The sequence below is a fragment of the Pseudorasbora parva genome, chromosome 2 (assembly GCF_024679245.1).
Source record: "Pseudorasbora parva isolate DD20220531a chromosome 2, ASM2467924v1, whole genome shotgun sequence".
Taxonomy (NCBI): domain Eukaryota; kingdom Metazoa; phylum Chordata; class Actinopteri; order Cypriniformes; family Gobionidae; genus Pseudorasbora; species Pseudorasbora parva.
In genome coordinates this window covers 20,286,545-20,299,040 of record NC_090173.1, presented here as the reverse complement: position 1 = coordinate 20,299,040, position 12,496 = coordinate 20,286,545, and the positions used below count along the sequence as shown (strand labels likewise).

The 12,496-nt window shown below is 35.7% G+C and overlaps 1 protein-coding gene across 1 annotated transcript in view; it reads right to left on the bottom strand.

Moving 5' to 3' along the window:
- usp43b (ubiquitin specific peptidase 43b) overlaps positions 1–12,496 on the bottom strand; it is a 98,901-nt gene that overhangs the window by 49,277 nt on the left and 37,128 nt on the right. Inside the window, exon 4 of the mRNA XM_067459072.1 lies at positions 5,607–5,699. Within this exon, the coding sequence (XP_067315173.1) occupies positions 5,607–5,699 (93 nt within the window). The remainder of the gene's footprint in view (positions 1–5,606; positions 5,700–12,496) is intronic.

The following is a 12,496-nucleotide window of genomic DNA, read 5'->3' as shown; positions in this document are numbered from 1 at the left end:
TACACACACACACACACACACACACACACACACACACACACACACACACACACACACACACACACACACACACACACACACACACACACACACACACACACACACACACACACACACACTGAGCTGAGGTTACTGTGGTGGACAGTAGAGAAACACACAGAGTTCAGACGCAATACATACATTACACATGTTTCAATGCCTTGGCAATACAAAATTTATTTTTTTGTCATACCAAAAGCTTCTTGAATTGAATTATAGAGAAGCTGTGTGTGTGTGTGTGCAATGAACTATTTGTCTTGGCATGTTGTTATACAAACCATGCTGGTATTTTTTTTTTAACCCTTTTCATTATTAAGTAAATCCATAATCTATTCATTTTAATAACATCCTAAGACTTGCTGAGAATATTAAACTTTTATTTAAATGATGCGTGTACCATAAAAGATATATATAAAATATAATTATATTAACCAAATAAGATGGAAATAACAATAGAAATAACTTACAAATAAGTAATTAAGTTAATGTATATTGTTATAAACAATATACATTAACAAAAATAATTTTAAACTATTGCATTGTACAACCCCAAATCAGAAAAAGTTGGGACAGTTTGGAAAACGCAAATAAAAAAAAGTAGTGATTTCTAAATTTACTTTGACTTGTATTTCATTGCAGACAATATGAACACAAAATATTTCATGTTTTGTTTGGTCAACTTCATGTCATTTGTAAATATGCATCCTTTCCTGTCATTCAGACCTGCAACACATTTCAAAAAAAGTTGGGACAGGAGTAATTTAGGGCTAGTAATGAGGTAAAAGGGTTAAATAATGATGTGATTTGAAACAGGTGATGTCAACAGGTGATTGAAATTATGATCTGGTACAAAAGCAGCATCCAAGAAAGATCTAATCCTTTAGGAGCAAAGATGGGCCGAGGATCGCCAGTTTGCCAACAAATACGTGACAAAATTATTGAAATGTTTAAAAACAATGTTCCTCAAAGAAAGATAGGAAGAGATTTGGATATTTCACATTCAACAGTGCATAACATAATTACAAGATTCAAGGAATCTGGAGGAATTTCAGTGCGTAAAGGACAAGGCCGCAAGCCTAAGCTGAACAACCGTGATCTCCGATCCCTCAGGCGGCACTGCATCAAGAATATTCATTCATCTATAAGCGATATCACCACATGGGCTCAGGACTACTTTGGCAAACCTTTGTCAAGTACCACAATACGTAGTTACATCCACAAATGCCAGTTAAAACTGTACTGTGCCAAAAGGAAGCCTTATGTTAACAGTGTCCAGAAGCGCCGTCGACTTCTCTGGGCTCGGAGGCATCTGGGATGGACCATCATCACTTGGTGTCTTCAGTCCCTAAACGTCTTTTAAGTGTTGTGAAAAGGAAGGGCAACATTAGAAAGTGGTAAATGCTTTACTGTCCCAACTTTTTTTGAAATGTGTTGCAGGTCTGAATGACAGGAAAGGATGCATATTTACAAATGACATGAAGTTGACCAGACAAAACATGAAATATTTTGTGTTCATATTGTCTGCAATGAAATACAAGTCAAAGTAATTTTAGAAATCACTACTTTTTTATTTGCACATTCCATACTGTCCCAACTTTTTCTGATTTGGGGTTGTAACATTGCGATGTGAAAAGTCAAAAGCAGTAACCTAACCTTGTTAGGAAAGTAGTCTACATACATAAAACGTTTTCCAAAAATTAACCAATTTACAATGTGTTGTGTTTCATACTATATTATCACCAGGTATAAGTAATTAACGGATGCACAGTTTTGTTTTATACATGATAGTACTTCATAAGTATAAGAAATTATAAACATTGTTATTAACATATGTTTTTTTTTTATTGCGAGAAAAAACATGTAATATACAACAAATAAAACATATTAATACATATATACAACAAAATAAAATAAAAAAAGAACAATGAAACAAAAAAATGCCAGAGTGTACAAACCTTGATAAATTAATTTTAAAAAAAGTATATTCATTAAGAATATTACAAGTCTTTCTTTCTTTTTTATTCACAATATTATTCAAACTGGTGCAATAGTCCTTAGTCTCCTGAAGAAAATGAATAAAATGTGGCTTGGATCTTGACCATTTCTTTTTGTGTTCCCAAAATAATAAAAGGTTGAACAATAAAGGTGAAATTATTATTATTATTATTATTATTATTACATCCATTGGAATAATATACATATATCAAAATTATTTAATTTAAATATAACATTTGTTTTCCTTCTAATGAAATTTTCCACGTCCACCCAAAAAAATCTTTGTGTATATACAATAACAAAATAGATGAATAATATATAATTTTTCTATTGAACAAAAATCACATGAATAATCAATATCTAAATTAAACCTCTCTATCACACTTTTAGCTGGATATATACCATGTAAAAATTTAAATGTAACTTCTTTTACTTTATTATTTAAGCAGTATGCTTCAAAAATACACCAAGCTTTATTCCAGTTTATATTTCTAAATACACTGTTCCACAATAAACTTTTATGAGTAGCTGTTTCACCTGTTATAATATCCCTAATATGTTTATTAGTAGGCCTACAACTGTGTTTCAGAATATCAATTGTCTCCTAAAAACATGCTGTCTTGAACATATACTGCCTCAGGACATTGTTATTAACCGCATTTCCTGATTGCCGTAACGTCGTCAGACTTGAACGCCACTAACCAATGAGAAGAGTTGCGGGCGGGACGAGTCGTGCAGTCCCGCTCCAGGTGCAACCCCGCCTCAATCGACGTCATACTTTGGCACTAACCAATGAGACGAGTTGTGGGCGGGGGGACACGTGCAACCCCGCCCCCACATGCAACCCCGCCTCGATCTGCAGGCTGCAGCCAGGTGCTTCTCGAACTGTCTGCATGAGGTTATCAGAGCTCTCTTGAAACTCCGCCCAATGAGCAGCAGCTCATTTGCATTTAAAGGGATACACAAAAAACGGCATGTTTTTGTTTACCCTCAAAAAGTGACAATTTTTACATGATATTAAAATGATCTGTGGGTTATTTTGAGCTAAAACTGCTCATACACACTCTGGAGAAATCAGAGACTTATTTTACATCTTGTAAAAAGGGACAATCAACCATCCCTTTAAAAAAATATTAGTGACCGCAAACTTTTGAACTGTACAGCTCCTGCTAAAGCAACGTCATCCACTACACCATTACTTATACTGTGATCTGGTTTTCATCCACTACTCAGAAACAGTGTGAGAGCTAAACAACCCTAAACTGCAAAAAATGCTTTTCTTACCGGTACTTTTGTCTTTTTTTCTAGTCAAAATATCTAAAAATTCTTACATTAAGAAACATTTACTAGACAAGTACAAATTATTGTACTTATACAAGAAAAAATAACTCAAAATTAAGAGAGCTTTTGCTTAAAATTAACAAAATAATCTGCCAATGGGGTCTTGCTTTCTGTTTGAATTCAGATTATTTTGCTAATTTTAAGAAAAAGCTCTCTTAATAATTAATTTATAATTAACCTAAAGCCTGAAAACGCCCTCCTCAGACATAAACTACAGTGAATAAGTGTGGTGTTGGATGCTGAATGAATTGCCGGAAGCAGTAAGGCAATTGGTCATGTATAAAGTGCCACACCTCAAACAGTTCCCCTCCTTTTTTAATATGTTCTTCCTTAAAGGAATAGTTCACCCAAAAAAAGGAGATTGTGTCATCATGAAACCTGTTTGACTTTCTTTCTTTCTTGCAATACAAAATAAGAAACATATAGGAGAATGCCCAAGCTGCTTTTTAACATACAATGATTGTGAACTAGATTTGCAAGGATTCTTAGTGAATAAGTCTGTCACTCGCATAAAGCTATCATATGACTTCAGAAGACTTGGACTGAAGTGTATGAGTTGCATTACCTACATTTCATGCCGCTTTCTGGTGCTTTTTTGGGGCTTGATAGACTCGGGTCCCCATCTACTTCCATTGTTAGGAAGAGAGCAGCTTGGACCTTCTGCTAAACCTTTGATGTGCTATTGAATCATTTAAGTCATACAGGTTTGGAAAGACTACTAGTAAATGATAACAAAAATATTACATTTTGGTTTAACTATGCCCATTTTGCGCGAATGTTTATAGTAGTCTTGCCTTGATATCATCTTTTTTATATTGTTAGGGTATCTATGTTCATGATTCTTAATATTGATCTAAAGGCGCTGCATTAAACTTCTTGGGCTCTGTCACAATATTTTTCAGCCCGACGCAGTTATCATTTTCACATCCAGTGCAAAGTTGTTTAAATAGCAAATGCACAGTCGTGCCTTCTGTTCGTCCATGGGCGTGCCGGTCTGAAAAAGAGGTGTGTTCTATGGAATTACCTTTGTCTCAATAAAACTGAACGAAACTTTTTCAGAAACTATCAAAAATATGCCATTACAAAAGAAAAAAAACACATTGAAAATTAAAAAAATGAACTCAGTCACACAAATGTAACAGGATATTCAGTATGCTTCATTCTTTGTTAATGTTTTTCAAAGATTCATTTTCGCAAATCGTGGATTGTAAATGCATTGCCAAAGATTTTGCTTACGTTTCTCAGTTTTTCGTTTGCTTTTTTGACACAAACCTCTCGTGGGGGCGGGCTTAACAGTGGTTCAGTTTTATAAAAAGTTTTGTTCAGTTTTATAAAGTTTGTACACTCTGTTTTTACACACACAGGATCTTTTTAAATATTAAAAATAAAAGTATTCCTCTCTGGAGAAGCATTCATTCTTTCAATTTGCAAATGCCTCCATGTAAATAGCAAATCCACCATGGTGCAAACGCAAATGGCTTTTAAAGGGAATGGGAGATGACACACTGATTGGTTTATTGCACATTACACTAAAACACTCATTAAGGGACTAGATTTAACACTTTTGGACCATGTGCCTGGCACGCTGACTGTGTTTTCCATTGTTAAACTAGCAAAAGTGGATTCGGACAGGCTCTATGTGCACCTGTGCCATGCGCTTCAGACCATGAGCTCAGATCTTTAAAATAGTGCATTGAGTAAACAGTGCATGAGTAAACAGTAATTTACCATATAAGATGCCCTTTACGTGTCCATTTTCATTTACTGCAACTTTATTAATTTGGATATTGATATAAGAAGAATAACCTGTTGTTGCCGTCAAGTAAGATTGATTTATATAGTTTTTTCTGATTTCATACTATTGTCCCTCAACCCTCATAAGTGATAGTCTCTGAGCTTTGTGCAATACGCTGACTGAGTCAGGTCTGATTGTAAAAGCATCTGAGTATATATTGGGTAATACTATGCCTCATCGCAAGCCTGGTTTATATGAACATGTATATAATAGAAATATTTGACGTGATATTATAGTGCATGTGGGACAATGGCTTTGCCTTTGTGAATGTAGAAGTGGCCATTTCCTCAAAAACAAAAATAAAACCAAAGGATTTTCCTGACAATCCATCTGTTGCTGTTTGAATGCTTGGCTGATTTTGAGCACAAAGAAGTAAGTAAAGTTTCTGTATGGTTCAGTGACTTTAATAAGCTTTTGTTGGGAGATATTTACTCACCTTGTCTGTCTTAAAGGAATGGGAAGAGAAATGCACAGAAAAGGATCAAACGTGTTGCTCTGCTTTAGACAATGTGGGCATGTCAGAGATGACCTAGAAACAAAGAGAAAGCAAGATGTCGGATAAACAGCGGCAACTTAGAGTAGTGGACTCACAAACATATACAAATATTATATAAGGAACACACAAAGCTATTAGCCATTGTTTTGCTTGAATAAGACTAAGGGGACGTTCAGTGGAAGAGGAAGTGATGTCACAGGCAAGAGGAAGCACAGAACGTCTCTTGGGAAGAATTATTGTTGTAGCTACGGAAACTGATGCTCACAAAAATCACAATTGCAGTTTTTTGCATCATCCTTGCCACACATCTACAGTATGATTTCAAACGCAGCACATGGACACATTCAGATCGTGGGTGACTTTGATGATGGAAGTCTATCTACACTGTCCGCTCTTTCTTTTCTTTTCTTTCTTTCTTTCTTTCTTTCTTTCTTTCTTTCTTTCTTTCTTTCTTTCTTTCTTTCTTTCTTTCTTTCTTTCTTTCTTTCTTTCTTTCTTTCTTTCTTTCTTTCTTTGTCTTTTGGAATAACATGCACCAATAAACTGTTGGAAATCAGACCAAGAACATTCATTATGAAAGTAATAAAAATTTATTTTGATTTACAGTTTAACCTTAAATCTACTCTTCTTAAAATACCTCCAACACTCAGAGAAGGACAAAGTACACAACTTCACTATTGGTTAAAAATTACTCAGTTACAAGTGAAAGTTGTAAAGACAGATTTTTATATTAATTATATTATATTATATATTTATTATATATAATTTTATATTGATATTTGTTTTAAAAAGTACTTAAGTATCAAAAGTAAATTTCCCTTTTTATGTCAACACATTACTCTATTATTGTTTATAAATGCACATTATGCCATCATGGTTTAAGCCAGTCATTGATGCTCCATCCGACATACCAGCATACAACTAACTTAAACACATTTAAATACTTGTATATAAAAGTTACAAAACTCTTTACAAAGCACTGCCACTTTAAGGCCGAATGCACAGATCCAATACACTGATACACATCTGATATTCTCCCAAATGTGTATGCATAATCAACTTTGTTTATGTGATTACTCGACAAAATGAAAATTTTGACATCCATTTTGACATTCCATCTTCTTCCATTTTGCTATAAACTATAAATCAGTGTTCAAAAAAATGCTGGGAAATCTTTGAACTCCACGTGACCCTACAAGAGTGATTCCTGAAAGGCTTTCTGCAAAAACTCAAACACCTTTTAAAGAAGAAAAAAATCCTCCACTGACTTTCAAAGCTTCTACAGAAATGACTTTTGACTTTGAGGACCTTGATAGAAATGTAGTGGAGTAAAAAGTATGATATTTGTCTTTTAAATGTAGTGAAGTTAAAGTCATAAGTTTCCTGGAAAAATAATACTCAAGTAAAGCACAGACACTCACAAAGTGTACTTAAGTACAGTACTCAAGTAAATGTCCTTAGCTACTGTCCACCTCTGCCAACACGCTATACTAATGTTTTGTTTTAATATAAACAAAACACCACATCTTCTACCTACCGGCACTTGTCAGATGGAAAGACAAATAGCGAGAGGAGGATAGAGATATTTTTAGAGAGTTAGAGAGTTCATCTCCAGCAGCTGTCAGAGTGTTACGTGGAGTCTTGAGGTTTTAACGCTGAGCTTTACAGGTACAGTTCACCCACGTATGTAAAACACACATCAGCTGTCCTTACTGCTGAATACAAACAATACAGCGGCAATGCTGCACTTACACCGAATGGGACAACCTGATCCAAGAATGAGTAGATTGTAAAATAACAGGTATAAGAATCCAAATGATGAGCTCGGTCTAGAATTCAAATTGTTGTTGCTGTCATAAAAAAAGGAACAATGCATTGAGAACAATACTGAAACTACCAGGTTAGTAAATAATAAAACAATTCCATTGCCAAATGAGGATATTATTTATAACAAATGCATTTAAAACAATTATTGTAAAATGGATAATCTGATTAGGATTATCACAATCCTAAACTGTAGCAGGCACAGCATGCAGTACATGTGTTTGGTTCACTAAAAGAGTGATTATTGCAGGAATAGGTTGGACTTATTTTTCGGGCTGTATAAATTGCTAAAGAAAGCAGATTCATAAGAATAGTCCACTCTGGAATTAGACTACACTGGTCACTCTGTATGTTTTTGATTCCCTAAAAAGTTCAGGCCTGAGAGTTTTTCAAACGGGAATTGGGCTATACTGCTCACTCAGTGTGTTTCTCAAATGGAAAGCTGTATCTTCGTGAGTCTGTGTCCTTCCTGGTCCAATCCACCCGAGGCTTGTAGACTTGAGTCCTCCTTTCTAATGCAGTACAGTGACTGTCACATGCCTGTCCTGTCTCGTGTGCACATGTGGGTTTTGTTATTTTGGGCATGTGCTTGTGTCATCCTCTTGATCCCTCCCCTGTTATCTCGTTATTGCTTTGATTTGCCCTACCTTTGTTCCCTCTATTCCCTTCTTGATTTGTCCCCTTTATAAGCTCCTGGTGTTTGTCAGTCCTTGTTGGATCATTGTTTTGTCATGTCCACGGCTCCCTGTGATTCCTTATGGTACGTTTGAGGTTATATTTGTTATGTATATTTGGTTTTGCCCCATTGTGGGTTTTGTGTTGTGTTTATGTTCCTTTTGTTTGGCTTACATTATTGGCAGTTTAGTGTTAAGTGATTAATTTACAGCAAAACAAAAGATGCATGTATACCTTAATCTACAAAAACATTATTTTTGTCCTACATTTCATAATGAACTCGGACAAGCTCAGTGCTGACTCGTTTTCTGTCACATGAATAGAAATGTTTACAAAAGATTGCGGGTGATTTAAAGGATGCGAAGGATACACTTGATGCATCCTTCGAAATTAGCTGATTGAAGGACGCGAAACGAAAGCTGCCTTCCAAGGATCCTTCAAACCGAGTCGGCCTTCATCTGCAATTGAGTATGTGACGGCTGAGATATGCCGCCTTCCTAAGATCCAGCCTTTTGTTTGCTGTTATCTGTGTTTGTGTGTGCGCGGTTCGTGGTTATATCCACCGACTGGGTGGGCCAAGTAATGCAAAAATAATATTTCAATCAATCACAGGTGGATACAGGTGGGTTGAGTCTGTGACCGAGCGAATCATTATGGTGTCGCTTTCAAAACAGTTCCTCTCTCATGTCATTGAACTGAACAGGGGAGCTGAAGCTCATTAAATATGCAAATTTTATCCCATCCTAGCCTTGGGCGTTTACTTCCAAGTCTCCAGTGCGGCACGCCCACCAAAACCCAGCGTTCAGGAGAGAGCCAGTGTAGCCTATTACTTATTAGTTATGATGTTTTTGAATGTGAAAACCACACAAATGTCATTAGTTGACCTCAGACAACAGTATAACAAAATTTAAAAGACAGTTCATGACACCTTTAAGGGTGAAAAAGATACAAAATATGCCCTTGTAAGGGTACTGTTCCAGTGACAAGCTGTATGTTTCACGCGGCCATTGGCTGCGTTTACACTGACACAAAAAAAAAATCTGATTTTTTTATTCACAACTGACACGGATCTGATTTTGTTGCACACATGTATTTATTCAGCATATGCGATTCGTGTTGGCAGATGCAAGTGCAAGAAGCATACGAAACGTTTTTTTTTTTATATGAAAAAGAAACAGTTCTCGGTTCCCCGACAATCTGCTAAGCAGAATTTAACATACCAGTTCACAACACAGACTGAGCCGCAGAGATGTCTCACAATAAATGAGAGCTCCATTACAGATGGAGAATATGTTAATCTGTTTAATTAATACAAAGTGGCCTATGATAATACAATTCTGAGACAAAAGAGGTCATCAAACAATTAATGGATTATTCATCTCAATACAAACAAAGAGAATTTCCCATGTGCATCTACCATTATCACATTCAGAATTTAGCTATACAAATCTGTGTTATTTAAATCCAGTGGGCGAGATGGTGTGGTCAAATCCAAATTCTTATTTTTTTCTAATAATCATATTAAAAACACATTTTTATTTAATTACAGCTTCCTCACATAGCCCACACTACATCACAATATTTTCAACAGTGGTTCATAGCCAGGAACCTGATACTCAGATCTTTTATTGGCTTTATTTTTTGATTAAAAAGTACAATAAAAATCTACATAGACATTATTCATAAAACAATTTATATGACTAAAGTATTCTCTCTCTCTCTCTCTCTCTCTCTCTCTCTCTCTCTCGCACACGTCACACACACACACACGCACGCGCACACGCACGCCACACCCCCCCCCCACACACACACTCCCTGCATTCCAACATTTTAAATAACGTCAATTGCTTGAATCTCTGCTACATTTTAAACAGAGTGAAAAATCATGACAGTTTGTATTCCTTAAAATATTGAGTTCAGATTGGCCAATCGCTGTAATTTATAGTTAATTATAAATTATTCATGATGAATATTTAATTTGCATGGTAAGTTCTACATAATACACAACAATTATAAACTAATGGGGATGGTATGGGATGGTTTTACAGAGTGCATTTTTGGTCATTTCAGCAAGGAAATTGAGAAAATGATTTTCCTAAAATCAACCCAATAATAATTCCACCTACCCAGCAGGGGGCATTGCTTGAGTCTTTTGCAGCATCTCGCGCATGACACTGAATTTTGTAAACACGCCACTAAAAATGAAATAAATTCTACTTTTAAAAAGCAAGTTTGCAGACCTTGCGCTTTTTCCGTTCCATGACATGCTTCTCACGTTTTGAACAGCAAAAATGCATTCTGTTTGAACTGGCCCTTATTTGTGTGCACGGATACACCAAGAATGTTTATTGCTTTGTTTTTCCCCCCCTGTATGTACAAAATACCCTGTTCCTGGATTGTCTTTTGGGTTATGTGTACAGTAGTAGGCCTATTGGAGTTTGGTGCTAATGTTTTTTTACCTTCTTTGGTAAGTTGAGTCTTTCTTCACCTCTTGTTCTGGCTGATTATTTTAATTTGCCACCTGATAACATATAGCTACCTTTGAAATTGAAAGGTACTAGTGTACTCTTACTGTACAGTAAACCCTTTTTTTAATTTATTCATATCATATGTCATGACTGATGACGATGTGAGTCCTCTCATGAGGGAGCTCGGAGGCATGTAAGGACGAGCGACACCAAGAAAGGACGAGAGCGGACCAGGCCTGCACTTTATGTCATGGTTTTGTTTATGTTTTATTATGTATGGGTGGGCATTCGTCCGCGAGGGGTTGCTGCCTTTACTTTCAGTTTGTTTATTTTATTCATTAAAGTCATTTAAAAGTTTGCCGGTTCCCGCCTCCTTCCTCCTGGGTTTTATAATGTAACGCAGTGTGTTCGTATGGGAAGGGGGAGGCAAGAAACCAGAGAACATTGCTGGCTCCTCCCATGTCTCTCTCTCGTCTACCTCGCCACACATATCACATCATACTTTAATATATTTTGTATTGACAAATTAGGATCACATTATTAGTGCAAACAAACAAGCAAATACACCCTTCTGAAATAATCTTCCTCCCCTTATAAGCTCAATATTTACTGGTATCCAGACAACAGAAGTAGCTAGCTAAATATTTGGAAGACGTTGATGTGAACAACATTCGAGCCATGATCTGCATTAGTATGAAGGCCACTTGAGTGGGAGTCATTTAAATTCTACACAGGGCCTGCCGTTGTATACAGCGCAATGAATCTGTGACTTTTAAACCTTCTCTCCTGCTGTGCTGCAACGGAAGCTCTTTCAGTTTTTACTTCAACAAACACTCATAACCTCTAAAGGTGACTATGGGATGAAACTTCACCACCTGACTAGCATTAGACACAGAAGGTTTGGCCTAAACTTTCTTGTAATTACTGGAAATCTGTGTAATTAGGGGCTTAAAAAACTACAACACACATGACTCACTGAAAATTATATAAAAATCTAAATATAAAGATGAAGAAATATTAAATTATTTATCTAATGATGTTTAATACATATACGTTTATGTGTGTGTGTGTGTGTATTGCTAGAAATATTGGGACATCCCTCAAAAATCATTGAATTCAGGTGTTTCAATCAGCTCCATGGCCACAGGTGTATAAAATCAAGCCCCTAGGCATGCAGACGCTTCTACAAACATTTGTGAAAGAATGGGTCGCTCTCAGGAGCTCAGTGAACTCAAGCGTGGTACCGCGATAGGTTGCCACCTGTGCAAGTCCATTTGTGAAATTTTCTCACTACTAAATAGTCTACGGTGAACTGGTATTATATCAAAGAGGAAGCAATTGGGAACAACAGCAACTCAGCTCAAAATAAAATTTTTGGGTGAAATATCCCTTTAAAAGATACATTTATAAATCTGGTGCATTTTGAGGGTTCAAAATGAAAAGCTTTAACCCATATTCAGTGTGCAAATTGATACAAAGAAAAAGTCTTTGACTTATACCAGAACTTTTAAGGGGACTTAAACCTTTTTTTAGTTGTGATATTGTGAGTCTACATTACACTATATAATAATAATAATAATGCTTTATATCATATCATGTTATATTATGCCTATAAAAGTAATAGCCATATATTGTAAAACAAATGCAATGAAAAATAGATTAAAGTTTCATAATTATTTTGTATAGACAGGATTTCACACGCCTAGATATCGCAGTGCACTATAGACACAAATCAACTGCCAGTGGAAGAGACAAAATATTTTTTTCATAACATTGTGTGCTTATTTACAAACAAATATAACAATGTTATTTATGATTTGAAAACTGAAATAAAGCAATGTCAGAGCAGTAATATAATCATCA